Source organism: Trachurus trachurus (assembly GCF_905171665.1).
Source record: "Trachurus trachurus genome assembly, chromosome: 2".
NCBI classification, from domain to species: Eukaryota; Metazoa; Chordata; class Actinopteri; order Carangiformes; family Carangidae; genus Trachurus; species Trachurus trachurus.
In genome coordinates, this window is record NC_139914.1 from 4,879,463 (window position 1) to 4,892,875 (window position 13,413).

The 13,413-nt window shown below is 39.4% G+C and overlaps 1 protein-coding gene across 1 annotated transcript; it reads left to right on the top strand.

Moving 5' to 3' along the window:
* The first annotated feature begins 1,927 nt into the window (after positions 1–1,927).
* On the top strand, positions 1,928–12,043 carry enpp4 (ectonucleotide pyrophosphatase/phosphodiesterase 4). Its single transcript, XM_083988534.1, has 8 exons — positions 1,928–2,031; positions 3,900–4,137; positions 5,327–5,620; positions 5,715–5,819; positions 6,667–6,865; positions 7,535–7,711; positions 8,394–8,663; positions 9,796–12,043. Exons 2-8 carry the CDS (start codon positions 3,901–3,903, stop codon positions 9,891–9,893), a joined length of 1,380 nt encoding a protein of 459 aa, XP_083844660.1. The 5' UTR covers positions 1,928–2,031; position 3,900; the 3' UTR covers positions 9,894–12,043.
* The last annotated feature ends 1,370 nt before the right edge of the window (positions 12,044–13,413 follow it).

The following is a 13,413-nucleotide window of genomic DNA, read 5'->3' on the forward strand; positions in this document are numbered from 1 at the left end:
ATTTACAACTGTAGCGTGAACAGAAATTAACTTCCACTAATTATTCAATGACTATAGGAGGACAATATGTTTTGAACCTGTTACTCTCAAAGAATTACAGGTTTCATTTATTGAAATCTACTGTAAAAAAAAATCAACGTACTAAGATCTGGAACTTGCTCCTGTGGCCTTAAAGTTACACTATCAGATCATCAGATTATGGTGTAACTCCATATTATATAATCTAATATAAGCAGGAACAGTCCTAAGAAAAACTCATTTGTTATTCAAAATAGGTTCAACTTTACATTTAGTGGATCATATTTTCATATTTTCTGTCACATCTTCTTGCAGAACTCCAGATAACTCTGGTGGTATCATCAGGGTTGTGTAAAATCAACATGCTCTTTAAAACTGTGAACAGTAAGGATGATTTGTGAAGTGACAGGCCTCTCTCTCTCTCTCTGCAGGAGCCTGATTGGTGGAGACTGGTCGTCAGTGATTCATTTCACCTGGTCTGGCTCGCTGCAGTAGCCTATATAAACCCGACTGCAGCAGACCTGTCTCTCTTTGTCCCCTGGTAAGATGAAGTTTAGCCCTTGTGGTAAGATGACCTGGTTTGTTCATGTTGGTTAGTTAGGCTGCAGGTATTTGGTTCTTTGGTACAGTCTCAAGAATGTGTCTGCCTACTTGTTAAAGTTCAGCTGAGAAGCATCACACATTGGTGTTTTTCTTTTGGGGGGAGAGCGATATTCATGTTACTTTGTCTCTTCACTGAATCTTGGTTGCATTTCTCCTTTAGGCCTCTCTTCTTTAGGATTGCATCCTCCAGTACCAAGGTTGCAGATGCTTTAGGGTTGGACTGGTTAGAGGTGAGGTTTGTGGTATGTGTACTTTTGGTACAAGACAAAATAACCTTTTCATGTTTAATGCACATTTTAAAAAAAAATGTGATCTAGTGGCTTTCTCCTCTTTTTTTCTATCTAGTTTGCTGTGGAACCACTACGGGTGGAGGTGTGACGACCCTCTCCAGGCAGACAGGAGCCTGATGTGGTTCATTTCACCTGGACTTGCTTCCATGGCTTCCACCCTGTTTAGTTGGTCATTGGCTTGAGTGTTTTTTGTTTTTGTCGTGTACAATAAGCTGTCTATCTACTCAATGTGTGGTTCCCTTGTCCATGCAAAGCACAATGGTATTGTATGTTTTTATACATTTTTGGAGCAATATGACCATTGTCTGAAGGCATTTATGTTGAATGACTCATTTACGAACCTTCTGACTGGGATGGTCATAAGATGTGATGTCTGGTTAAATTCAGAACATTGTGAAAAGGGAAAATGTGCCTGCCCTGCAAAACTGCCGCACAATGCTGCAATGTAATGCTGAGAGTTGGTCACACACTTCTAATCTAGATTAAATTTTACCTTTTTTCCCTCATAGATGTAATATTTTCAAGTGATTTATAAAGGCACAACATTGCCATGTTCAAATAAGAAAATTACATTTAACACGACTTAATTTTTCATTCAACCACTTCATGCATTTCAAGTCATAGACATATATGTCTATGTTTCAAGTAAACGACCCATAATTGCCTGTTGTCTTGTGATTGGTTATTTGAACTGTGAATTCCGGTCCGTGGACTGTTACGTCAAGCGTTCCTAAACAAGCGCAGAGGTACACGGTTTCTACGTCAAAATAAAAGCATATATATTTTCAAAAGTCACAAATGAGCATTTTTACACTTCTGTGCTCCGACTTGAACATCTGAATTTAGTTTTATATTTATGCATAAAACTGAAACATGAATGAAAGCTGTTTATGAATCTATATTTACGGTAATACGTGTTTCAAAGAGGGTTGGGGTTTTATTTTGAAAGACGTCACCGGAACCCTGTGAAAATAATCATGGCTAGCTCGACAGCATCCACTTAGCATGTATGTATTTTGAGGAAGTGCGTGGATGATGTTGCGGCGAAAATAGAGTCGGTGGGAAAAGTTCTTCACCTGGTTTGTGTTTGTTGGACAACTCTCCGTCAGCCCGCGAACAGGTAACGTATAAACGCACTGTTAGTATTAGCACATATTATAAATGCGTGTGAACGCTGTGACATTGGCAAGCTAACCTGTTGGGACGTCTGCTAACCGGCTGCTCTACCGGTAGTGACAACAATAGTCAAATCTTCGTGCTCATTATCACATATTCTTCGCATTGTCATTAGTTTTATTATATATTTTCTTAATTAGTGGCGTTTTATTTTCAAAAATAAGGACTTCCTTGTTGATCTGCAGATGATTTCATTTTAATTCAATTGCGTCACTGCTCATGTTGTGGGACATAATGTGTTGACATGGTCACACTATGCAGAACTGTCTTCCTTATTTTGGACTGAGGACTTGCTTAAAGCTTAGGTTTAGGATCAGACAACAAGTGATTACAATTTTTTTAAAGGTAATAATTCTTGTGGCATTTTATACCTGTGTGAACTAGTCAAAGTGAAAGAGAGAGAGACTGGGGAATAACACACCAGTATGTGATGTATGCCAACCACTCGACCACCAAATACCTTGATTGACAGTCTGTTTAACGTCCAATTGGCAGGAAATGAGTGTGAATTAATAATAGTAGCTGCAAGTAATGTCCACTGAAAAGATGAAAACACAACCCTGTTGTGTATATTATGTGTGAGAAGCTCTTGAGCACGTTTAAAATAAAGATGTATTATTACTGTTTAGTTTTAGTGTCTTATTCAATTTCCTTCTTCCTCAGTTTGCACAATTTTGGTGTGTGTCATCTTGAACACTAATGAATGTAATCCAATAGAAGGAGTGAGAGAGGTGGAGGGCTTCAGTGCTTCTCTGCATCCCTGTCATATCCAGTGCTGTGTGCTGCTTGTAGTCAATCTAATTTCTTTAGATTGGCTCCAATTTCATGCATCTACGAGGTAACAGCTTGCAATCCTTGTGATCTCCTTAACAGCCTTAATTCAGAGAGAAAATGAGAAAATTACAGTTGACAAAAGTGAATTGAACAGGAAGAGGGAGTCAGGGGGAATTTAATTTCAGGTCAAACTGTGGGTAAGTGCTTGTCAGATGAGCCGTTGGCAGACGCACAGCATCTGATTTGACTCACAAGTTTCACTATTTGTCATCATCACAGGTGTAGAAAGGAGGACATATATTAAACTGTGTCTGTGGCAAACCAAGCTAAAAATGGGCTGTACTTGTGGCTGACAAGATATAAAAAAAAGTCACCAGTGCAAAGAGCTAAAGCAATAAACTTAACAGCACTGTTTTTGCAAGACTTTTACAAGGCTTTTACTTCTTTCTGTGCATCTCAAGTGAAGGGCGTGAAGTGGTGTAAGGCGTGCTGCTACAACAGCTCTTGAATGGGCCTGAATAACATAAAGAGCTAAGCCATGAATGACGACAACAGCAGAATCCTTGGTATGTTAATGATGCAGGATGTTGATGCTGTTGTATGCAGAAATCAAACAACAAACTGTTGAAGACTGTTATAAAGTAAACATTGAGGCTTTTTACTGACTCCACCCCACCCCTCACTCTTACAATGTGAGGTAAGTCAGTGAGCATACATCCCAGCCAGTTTTTCATGTTTACTTTAGTTTTAAAATGCCAGCCCATAGCAGACAGTGCAACAAGCAGACATGACTGCTCAGGAAGTGAAACAAACCAACGCTCAGACATTTTTATTCACAGATGAGTGGGACTTTTCTTTCCCCCCGTGGTTGTGGTGACTGGTAACTGCTACAAGTTTCACTTCCTAACAAGAAAAGTGAAAATACAATTGCTTTACCTCTCCATACATGAGTGAACATTCTCGTTCTTTGAATGCACCGTATATGCCGTTTAATGCAAATTGTATAAATCGGCTTGTTTGTCACAACTTCTTCTTCAGGATGCTGTTTAAACTACTACTGAGTTTCCTGTGTGGCGCCTCAGCCTTAGCCACAGGAAACAGCACAGCTCAGCCCGGTGTTGTGCCGCTGCTGCTGGTGTCGTTCGATGGTTTCCGGGCAGACTACCTGAAGAGGTTCCCCATGCCGAACCTGAAGCTCCTGTACAGCCAGGGGGTCCTGGTGGAGCATCTCAGCAATGTGTTCATCACGAAGACTTTTCCCAACCACTACAGCCTGGTAATCATGCTGCTTGTGACTGGGTTTAAAATGAATGAATGAATGAATGAATGAATGAATGAATTTTATTTCGAACAAATAAGTATCATCAAATCATAATATGCACATGTTAAAAAAAGGAGTCGGAAGAAGTATGCACTTTTTAAAAATTCCCACCCCTTTCTACTCATCATGGTTAATATATATCTATCTACTACTTAAATATCCATATCAATATAAATATACTACTATACTACATTAATATCCTTATCAATATACATATACATCCATAGAAATATATAAGTATATACTACATAAATATCCATATCAATATAAATATCCATATATCTATGGAAATAAAGGCTATTCTATTCTATTCAATTCTATTCTATTCTATTCAATACTACTTAAATATCCATATCAATATACATATACATCCATAGAAATATATAAGTATATACTACATAAATATCCATATATCTATGGAAATAAAGGCTATTCTATTCTATTCAATTCTATTCTATTCTATTCTATTCAATACTACTTAAATATCCTTATCAATATACATATACATCCATAGAAATATATAAGTATATACTACATAAATATCCATATCAATATAAATATCCATATATCTATGGAAATAAAGGCTATTCTATTCTATTCAATTCTATTCTATTCAGAATAGAATAGAATTGAATAGAATAGAATAATTCTATTCTATTCTATTCTATTCAATACTACTTAAATATCCATATCAATGTACATCTACTACTATACTACATACATATCCTTATCAATATACATATACATCCATAGAAATATATAAGTATATATTACATAAATATCCATATCAATATAAATATCTATGGAAATAAAGGCTATTCTATTCATATCAATACTACATAATATCCATATCAATATACATTTATACTTAATCCATAGAAATATGTAAAACATATATATATGTATACTACATAAATGTCCATATCAACATATAATATCCCATATGTTTAGTAATTTATTTTTATCCCTCATCTTCCATATACATATTTAGAAATAATTTGTTATACCTCTTTTTAAATATATTTATGTTTGTGCCTTTGTCTAATAGAATCAACTCAAATACACAATATATCAGCATATTGGCATAATAATGGATTAAAACTCTCATGAAAACAAAAAAATAAAGCCATTGTTTCCTTTCCAGGTGACGGGCCTGTACGCTGAGTCTCATGGTATCCTGGCCAGTAGCATGTACGACCCCGTCAGCCACAAGCACTTCACCACGGGCAACGACACGGACCCGATGTGGTGGAACGAAGCACAGCCCCTCTGGATCACGGCGCAGGAGTCGGGCTACAAGACGGCGGCCATGATGTGGCCAGGCTCCGACGTGGTCATTAACAACCACACGGCGACACACTTCCTGCCCTACAACTCTAATGTGACGTTCAAGCAACGATTAGGAAATGTGACAGACTGGTTATTGGGAAATGAAACGGTAGGAAAGTTGTTAATTGTTATTGAATTGCCATTTCTGCTATGTTCTGCCAGTGTTGTAAAACTTGAGTGCACATTATGTCTGCATCCATCAGGAGAAAGGAGCCATGTTTGCAGCTCTCTACTGGGAGGAGCCGGACCGGTCAGGCCACATATTTGGCCCAGACAATGAAACTGCCATGAGCAAAGCGTTAAAAGAGGTGCAGTAATTTGATTAATTTGAATTAATTAATTTAAGCCTGTCACAAAATGATTGTCTCTATGGTTGGTTTGGTATGGTATGGTTTGTTGGTAATTAAAGCCAGTTAAAGAATATCTATCTATCTACCCATCTATTATAAAAAAAGATCTATCTATCTATCTATCTATCTATCTATCTATCTATCTATCTATCTATCTATCTATCTATCTATCTATCTATCTATCTATCTATCTATCTATCTATCTATCTATCTATCTATCTATCTATCTATCTATCTATCTATCTATCTATCTATCTATCTATCTATCTATCTATCTATCTATCTATCTATAGCAGATACCTACGGCTGTGTAACACTACACCATTATCCATTTAGTCATATGGCAGTGAGCCAGCGTTCATTATACTGTGATCCTGGTGGCTGGCTACTAGTCACACCTGTGGGTTTCCACCTATAATTTTCCATTCGTCATGTCATAAATGTTTTAGATGCCACAGACATTTCCTTGTAAGACACTGACCTTTAGTCTATTTGTATCATGAGTTACACTCAGAATGGATTGGTTGTTTGTTTTTTTGGGCATTTATTTGATACAGGAAAGCAGGGAGAAAGACATGAGTTACGTAAAGATTGTCTCAGCCAAGACTCAAACCAGCGATCATACGCGGGAATGTGCTCTAACCACTCAACCTCAAGCACTTTAGTAAAAATGATAATAACACACCATGACCTCCAGACATGTTTGCTACCGTTGGCCTCCAGAGTGATCACTTTTATATTATATTGTCTTAGTTTAGTTGTTATTTTGTCAAATAGTCATCGACGGGTGTTTTCTTGTGTTCAGGTTGATGACAACGTCGGCCTGCTGATGTCAGAACTGACCCGGACCGGCCTCTGGGGTCGCATCAACGTCCTGGTGACCAGCGACCACGGCATGGCCCAGTGCTCGGCCGAGCGCCTCATACGGCTGGACGACTGCCTCCACCCCGACAACTACACCCAGGTGGACCTCTCTCCCGTCGCAGCGCTCATCCCCAAGAAAGGTAACGAAGAGCATCAGCGGTTAAAGGGATAGTTCACCCAAAATTGAAATTTCACTCATTATCTACTCACGCTCATCATGTGGACTAAGGGCTGGGAGAAGTTTCAGAGTCCTCCGTGGCTTCTCTGAGTTACAGGGGGTCTCGGCGTAGCAGTGCATGTCCATATAACGGTTGCAAATGGATACCAACTGTCTTCGTAACAAAAAGACAAACCAAAAAACATCCAAATACCTCCATGCTGCTCGTATGTAATGTCCGTCTTGTATTGAAGCCCTGTTCGTCAAATTTGGACGAACCAGGAAGAGGAGCTTCAAGAAGCTTCCTCTACAAACAAGCTTGAAATATAGGCTTATTTAATTTTTTCCGGGACAATTTCGCATTTCGGGGCTTCAATACAAGACGGACATTACACACGAGCAGCATGGAGGTATTTGGATGTTTTTTGGTGTCTGCTACGCCGAGACCCCCTGTAACTCAGAGAAGCCACGGAGGACTCTGAAACTTCTCCCAGCCCTTAGTCCACATGAGGGTGAGTAGATAATGAGTGAAATTTCAATTTTGGGTGAACTATCCCTTTAAAAAGTGGTAAAACCGTTTCCTTTAAAAAGTGGTAAAACAGCCTTGCAACTGAAAAAACTGAAAAAATGCTGTGTGTCTGTCGGTGTGTAGACCCCCAGGCTGTCTTCGACTTGCTGAACAAGTGCCACCCCCACATGACGGCGTACATGAAGGAGGCCATCCCTGACAGGCTGCACTACAAGAACAACGGACGCATCCAGCCGATCATACTGATCGCCGACGAGGGCTGGACCATCGTGCACAGAAAAACAGACCAGCTGCCAAGATGTAGGTCTCTCTTTAAATAAATAAACAAATATGTTGTCATACCAAAGATACTCTATTTACCAAGATACCCCATGAGCGGCCTTTTCTTGATAAAAACTGTATGCACTTCCTGTCTCCTAAATGGGCGTGGCCAACCGTCAGCCCACCTCGTCTGTGAACGTGTGTGTGGATTTATAGAATTTGTAGGTAGATGAAAGTGAGATATTTATATTTTCTTATGATAATAACATTAAATATTTACACTACTAACAGTCATATTTAGCATGACGGGAGTTTTCACGGGAGTTTGCGGCCGTTTGTTTGACGTTGCCAAATCTCGCGAGAGTGTGTCGTCGAGACAGAGACAGGTCGTGAACAAAGTTAATTTTCTCCTGATGTGTCTGTCTGAAAATTGAAATTTTTTGTGTCAAAATGTTCAGAAGAGATGTGGCTTGTGAAAAATGAGTTCAAAATTGACTTCAGTGACTGTGGGGCCAAAGGATCGACCATAATCTGTGTTCACGTTCAATTTTCCCATTGGAGTCAATACACTCAAGGCTGCCGCTAGTCTCCCATGTCCCACGCATGCATACAGGAAGCTGACTCGTCATTGGGGGTCTTGGTTTATAAACCGTCTTTGGTCACACTCATTGAACATTAGAGAGTAACACCACCTTCCTCTCCCTCCCTCCTTCTCTCTCAGTGGGCGATCACGGCTATGACAACTCCCTACCCAGCATGCACCCCTTCCTGGCGGCGACGGGGCCCAGCTTCCGTCAGGGTTACCGCATTAGCAGCATGCAGTCGGTGGACATCTACCCGCTCATGTGCTACCTGCTGTCCATCCCCGCGCGGCCTAACAACGGCACCCTGAACCACGGCCGCTGTCTGCTGGCCGCCGAGACCTGCTGGGACGTCCCCCTGATGGTCGGCCTGGTGGTCGGCGTGTTACTGGTCCTCTCTACAATCACTGGTAGGTTTAATGTGGTGGCCTTTTATCCTATTGTATCGGTTTATGAAATTGATTTCTTCAAAGTGACCATGTTTCCATCCACTTGTCGATCGAATAATATGAAGATCGATGAAAATATGAATGTGAATAATGCCGGTTCAAGTGCATTTCTAAGACCTTTAAATCGAATAAAATGCCGTGCATAACGACGTCATGTGTGGTTTTGCGATCATATTGGTGTATCGAGTTGTTTTCTTGCAATTTACAGGGATAGTTCAACATTTTGGCAAATTGGCCCATTGCCATTATCTCTATCGTTTTAGGAGTAGGTTTGTTACCTTTAATTTTCGGTGCAAGCTATTTTTAGAACGGCTGAGCAGAGCCGTGAGCTGCTCAGAGCTACGCTACGGAGGCTTTTGAGATTTCTTGGTTTCCCTCATCGAACTCATCAAATACACAATCCAACAACTCCAAAACGCTCTGGTGGACAAGTTGTGACCTGCACATTCACCACGATATGAGATAATAAGAGAACGTTATGAGACGGAGTTAGTAAATGCAGAGGCTGCTTGCTGAAAAACTGCCCCCGACTGGAACGTGGATGAGCAGTTTTGCATGAATTTACCTCGAAAACTATCTGTCTCATAACGACATCCATCCTTCATCTTTAACTGATTAGTGTGATGAGCTGCTGGAGTCGTTGCCTGGAAACCACTGACGTGACATGCATGTCATCAGAAGACAGGGAGTGGCGTGTAAACACCGTTTTGATGCAGATGCACCGCGTGTTAAATACGACAGACACCGGAGGAGACCTGTCACCTGTGGTTTGTGAACGGCAGCGCTTCAAACAGTTCTGGGAGATCATGACGCTTCACATTCCTCACATCTTTCCTTGTTTACTCCCTACGTAGCGGGATTGACATAAAACATGATCGCAACTCACATTTATCCGGCAGAGAACTGTTTCCATCAGCATTTGTCGTAAACTTTGCATCGATCAAGACAATGTCAGATGAGGTCGACCGTATTAACTTTTTATTGATATTCATGACATTTAATCGATTTACAGTAACTGTTTCCATAAGGCTTTTTGTGTGACCGTGTCTCATCTCATGTGATCCACAGACTAACTTGCTTGCCGTCTCCTCAGTTCTTTTCAGGATGCTGAGCCAGCGCCGGCCCTCAGGCCCTCGACCTTTTCAGAGGCTGCAGGTCGACGACGACGACGACGACCCCTTATTGGAGTAAACCCGAACTGGTCGTCACAAATGAACCAGTGTTACCTGGGTGTGCTTTAATAGGTACTCGACATGTTGCACTTTAACCACCGAGGCCACTGTCCTCGCTCTCTCACAAGCGCGTGTACTGCATGTGTATGTTCATGTCTGAAAACACACATGCAGTACAAAAAAGCCCTGCTGTCTACGAAGCCTTCAGATCTACTGACACCTGCTGTGCAGCTGTAGGAAAATGGTGAATAATATATGTGACGTCAACTCTTCATAAAGTTACTGCTGTAAAAAAGAAAGTCCTGTTGCACATGAGATGAGAAAGCAGTTGTGTTTTGTCAGGAAATGCAACTGGTTATGATAAAAAATAATATTATGGAATTTTATTTTAGGGTTTTTAAGAGATTTTTGTTGAGCCACTGATTTAAGAGATTTATTTCATGTTATGTGTGAGCTGTGTAGTTTTTTTTTGTACTTGTAATGTCTGTTTTGGTCAGCAGATGGAGCCCTGAGCTCATTTATATTGTCTTCTATCTGTATATTGAGGAAAGCATCACAGAGATTTAATTGGTTTTCTTTTGGTTGTCTTTATTTTTCAGGTTTTTCTTTGTAATGTTACTGTTCTGGTTTATTTGTTGCTATGGTACCTGAGTCTGAATTCATCTCTATCATGCTTAAACCGTCCTTGTATCTACATTTGCATGGTTAGAAGCTGAAATCTGAAACCTGACACTTTTTTACTATTAAATTGTAATATAATAGATGGAGAGGACTGACGTGAGGAGCTGTTTTAAAAAGGTGATTTCTATGCAAATTGTCTGTCAATCACCATGTACATGAATGAATTATACCAAAGATGCATTTAGATGGACAACACAGGCTTGAAAGAGGCACTAGTCACGATCTGGTAAAAGGGAATCCAACAAAGGGATTTGGTTCATGAAATTTAAGCAACGTAAAAGTTACTATTGGCAACAGGTGGGGTTGAGATATACAAATTACTGAGCTGGGTTAAAACTTGAAATACTTTTGAAGTCAGTTTTCATTTTATTTGCCGCAGATTTGATGTCCTGCTCAAGGGAACTTTAACAGTTCACGTGGCTGTTTGCAGGGATTCGTGAAAGTTACTGATTGTCTTATTTATAGAAGCGTAAGTCTGGCTATATTCTTTATTTTTCTCAAAAATAAACCCAATGAAACACCAAAACCAACAGTGAATTGATCCAACTAACAAGTGTTGTGTGTGAGCCTCCGTGCCCTTAAGAAAAAGCTACTAAAACACTATCCTACACAAATGGATTGTGACATTTGCTAAAGACTACAACTCCCAGCTGTTTTTGGTCAAGTACTTGGAGTTATGTATTGTTAATAACTACAGTAGGAACCAGTAGACTTTGGGTGCGAGATCTCACGTTTCAAAGGTGGACTAATGCATCGTTGGTTTTGGTCTTTTCATACAGCAGACTATCACAGGCTTCTCTGATCGTATATCTAGTGATATGTTATTTATGTGCTTGGTGGTCAAGTGGTTAGAGCACATCCCGTGTCGGCATAGTCTGTAGCAGTGATTGCCGGTTCGATTTCTGACAGGGATGATTTACTGCATGTCATTCCCCCAGTCTCTTGTCACTTTTTTTTCAATGAAGCATGAAATGCCTCAAAAATAACTTTAAAATATCAAGGGATATGTACATATTGTTCATGTGTGTGTGCATCATTCAGCTGAAATGAGAAAGGATCAACGTTCTTGGTTCTGCATGTGGCATTGCTCTTCGGGAAATTACATGTGTTGCCTTTATGTAATCAACCAAAAACTAATGAGGCCATGGTCAATATGTTGGTGTTTGTCATTATACATGGTTGTTTCAGGTAAGAGCTGCGATTTTATTTTGCAATCCTCCCATTCCTATTCCTATTATTCCTATTCTGTATAATTTTGTGCCATTAAGTAAAAAACAAGTGACAAATCCAATGGAAAATGCAGCACTACCTACACAGGATGGTCTCATCATAACATTTATCACATGTTTGATCCTCATCTTTACTGCTTTCAAGGTCTGAAAACACAAACAAATGCTTTTTGTACAATGCAGTTCCTGTCTGGCCGGTATAGAGATTTCTGTGGTTTCATGAGATTTTCAAAAATAATAAATATAACTAAAAATCAGAGTTTTCCATTGTTATTCAAAGGAATAAAAAAAAAACTCACTCAGATGGAAAGGAAGAGCAACACACATTTGGAAAAATTAATTTATATTCCTTTATATTTTTTTTGTTTTGTTTTCTCAATCGCAGTCACAACATTACAATGTAATAAAATGGTAAATATATAAAATCAAACTCAATATTGATGCATATACATTTCTGTATCATGTTCAAAACAAAATGAACTGTACATGTTTTCATTTATATGTTTTACATCATTTAAAATCTGTCATAATTTCTATCTGTATTATTGTAAATCTTTGTCACTTCACAGATAAATAGACTTTATTTTTCAGGAGGTATTGTAACAAAAATAACATATTTCCTAACGCTGGCCACCTAGAGCCATTGAAAATATCATTCACCGCTTCCCCCAGAATGCTTTAACACTATCATAGACACAGAATACACAGACAAACTGGAGAAAACAACTTGTGCTGTTTCTCTCGCGTTTGTTCTTGTTGTTGGTGGTTGTGGAAACATTCTCTATGAATTCTGGGAATTCCTCCAAAGACCGGAAGATTCCTGAATGGTGCTTTTTTGTTGCTGTTTTTTGTCTGTTTAGTTTAGTTCTTCTTTTTATATATATTTATATGAGCTGATGCCGGAGCGGCTTGAACACAGTTGATGACAACAGCCATCGTTTCTACAGTGAAGTCGGGGAGATGAAAGCCAGACAGCCGGATATCTCGTTGGGACAAAGACTGCAGGTACATTTTTGAGCGTTTCCTTCCTTATTTTTTAAATTGCTTTATTGAGCATTTCCTTCCGCCATGTTTGAAACAGGTGCATATGCTAAACCGCTAATTAGCATCTCTAGCTTCACACTGCAAAAATGTCCATCTTATCAAGCTGCTTAAACCACATTTAGAGACCAGAATTCTCATTTACATTAATAAATGAATCTTAAATTGCCTTTTATTTTGGTTAAACGTCATGTTTAAACACACTATTTTCCCTCTTCTTTTTTTGTGTTAGCTTGAAACAGTTAGCTTACGCTGCGTTGGAGACCACTCGAAATCTGCATTCTACACCCTGTGCAGAACCATACAGTTAACGATAAAATATCGATTATAATGCATTTAAATGCCAAAATACATTAAAAAGGTTCCTTTTATATAGTTTGTGTGCCCTTTGTTATGATTTTACGCCTTACGTGAAGCACTTTGAATGTAAAGTTTGTCCCGGTCGGGTCTGCCATGTTTGTGGTTAACGTTATTCTGGTGCAGTGCGTCTCGAACTTTCAACTGGGATTTCCGAGTTCCGAGTTGTCTCGAACGCAGCATTAGTTTAGCTGGTTGCCATGGAAAATTGCTAAATTTCTAAATTTTCTT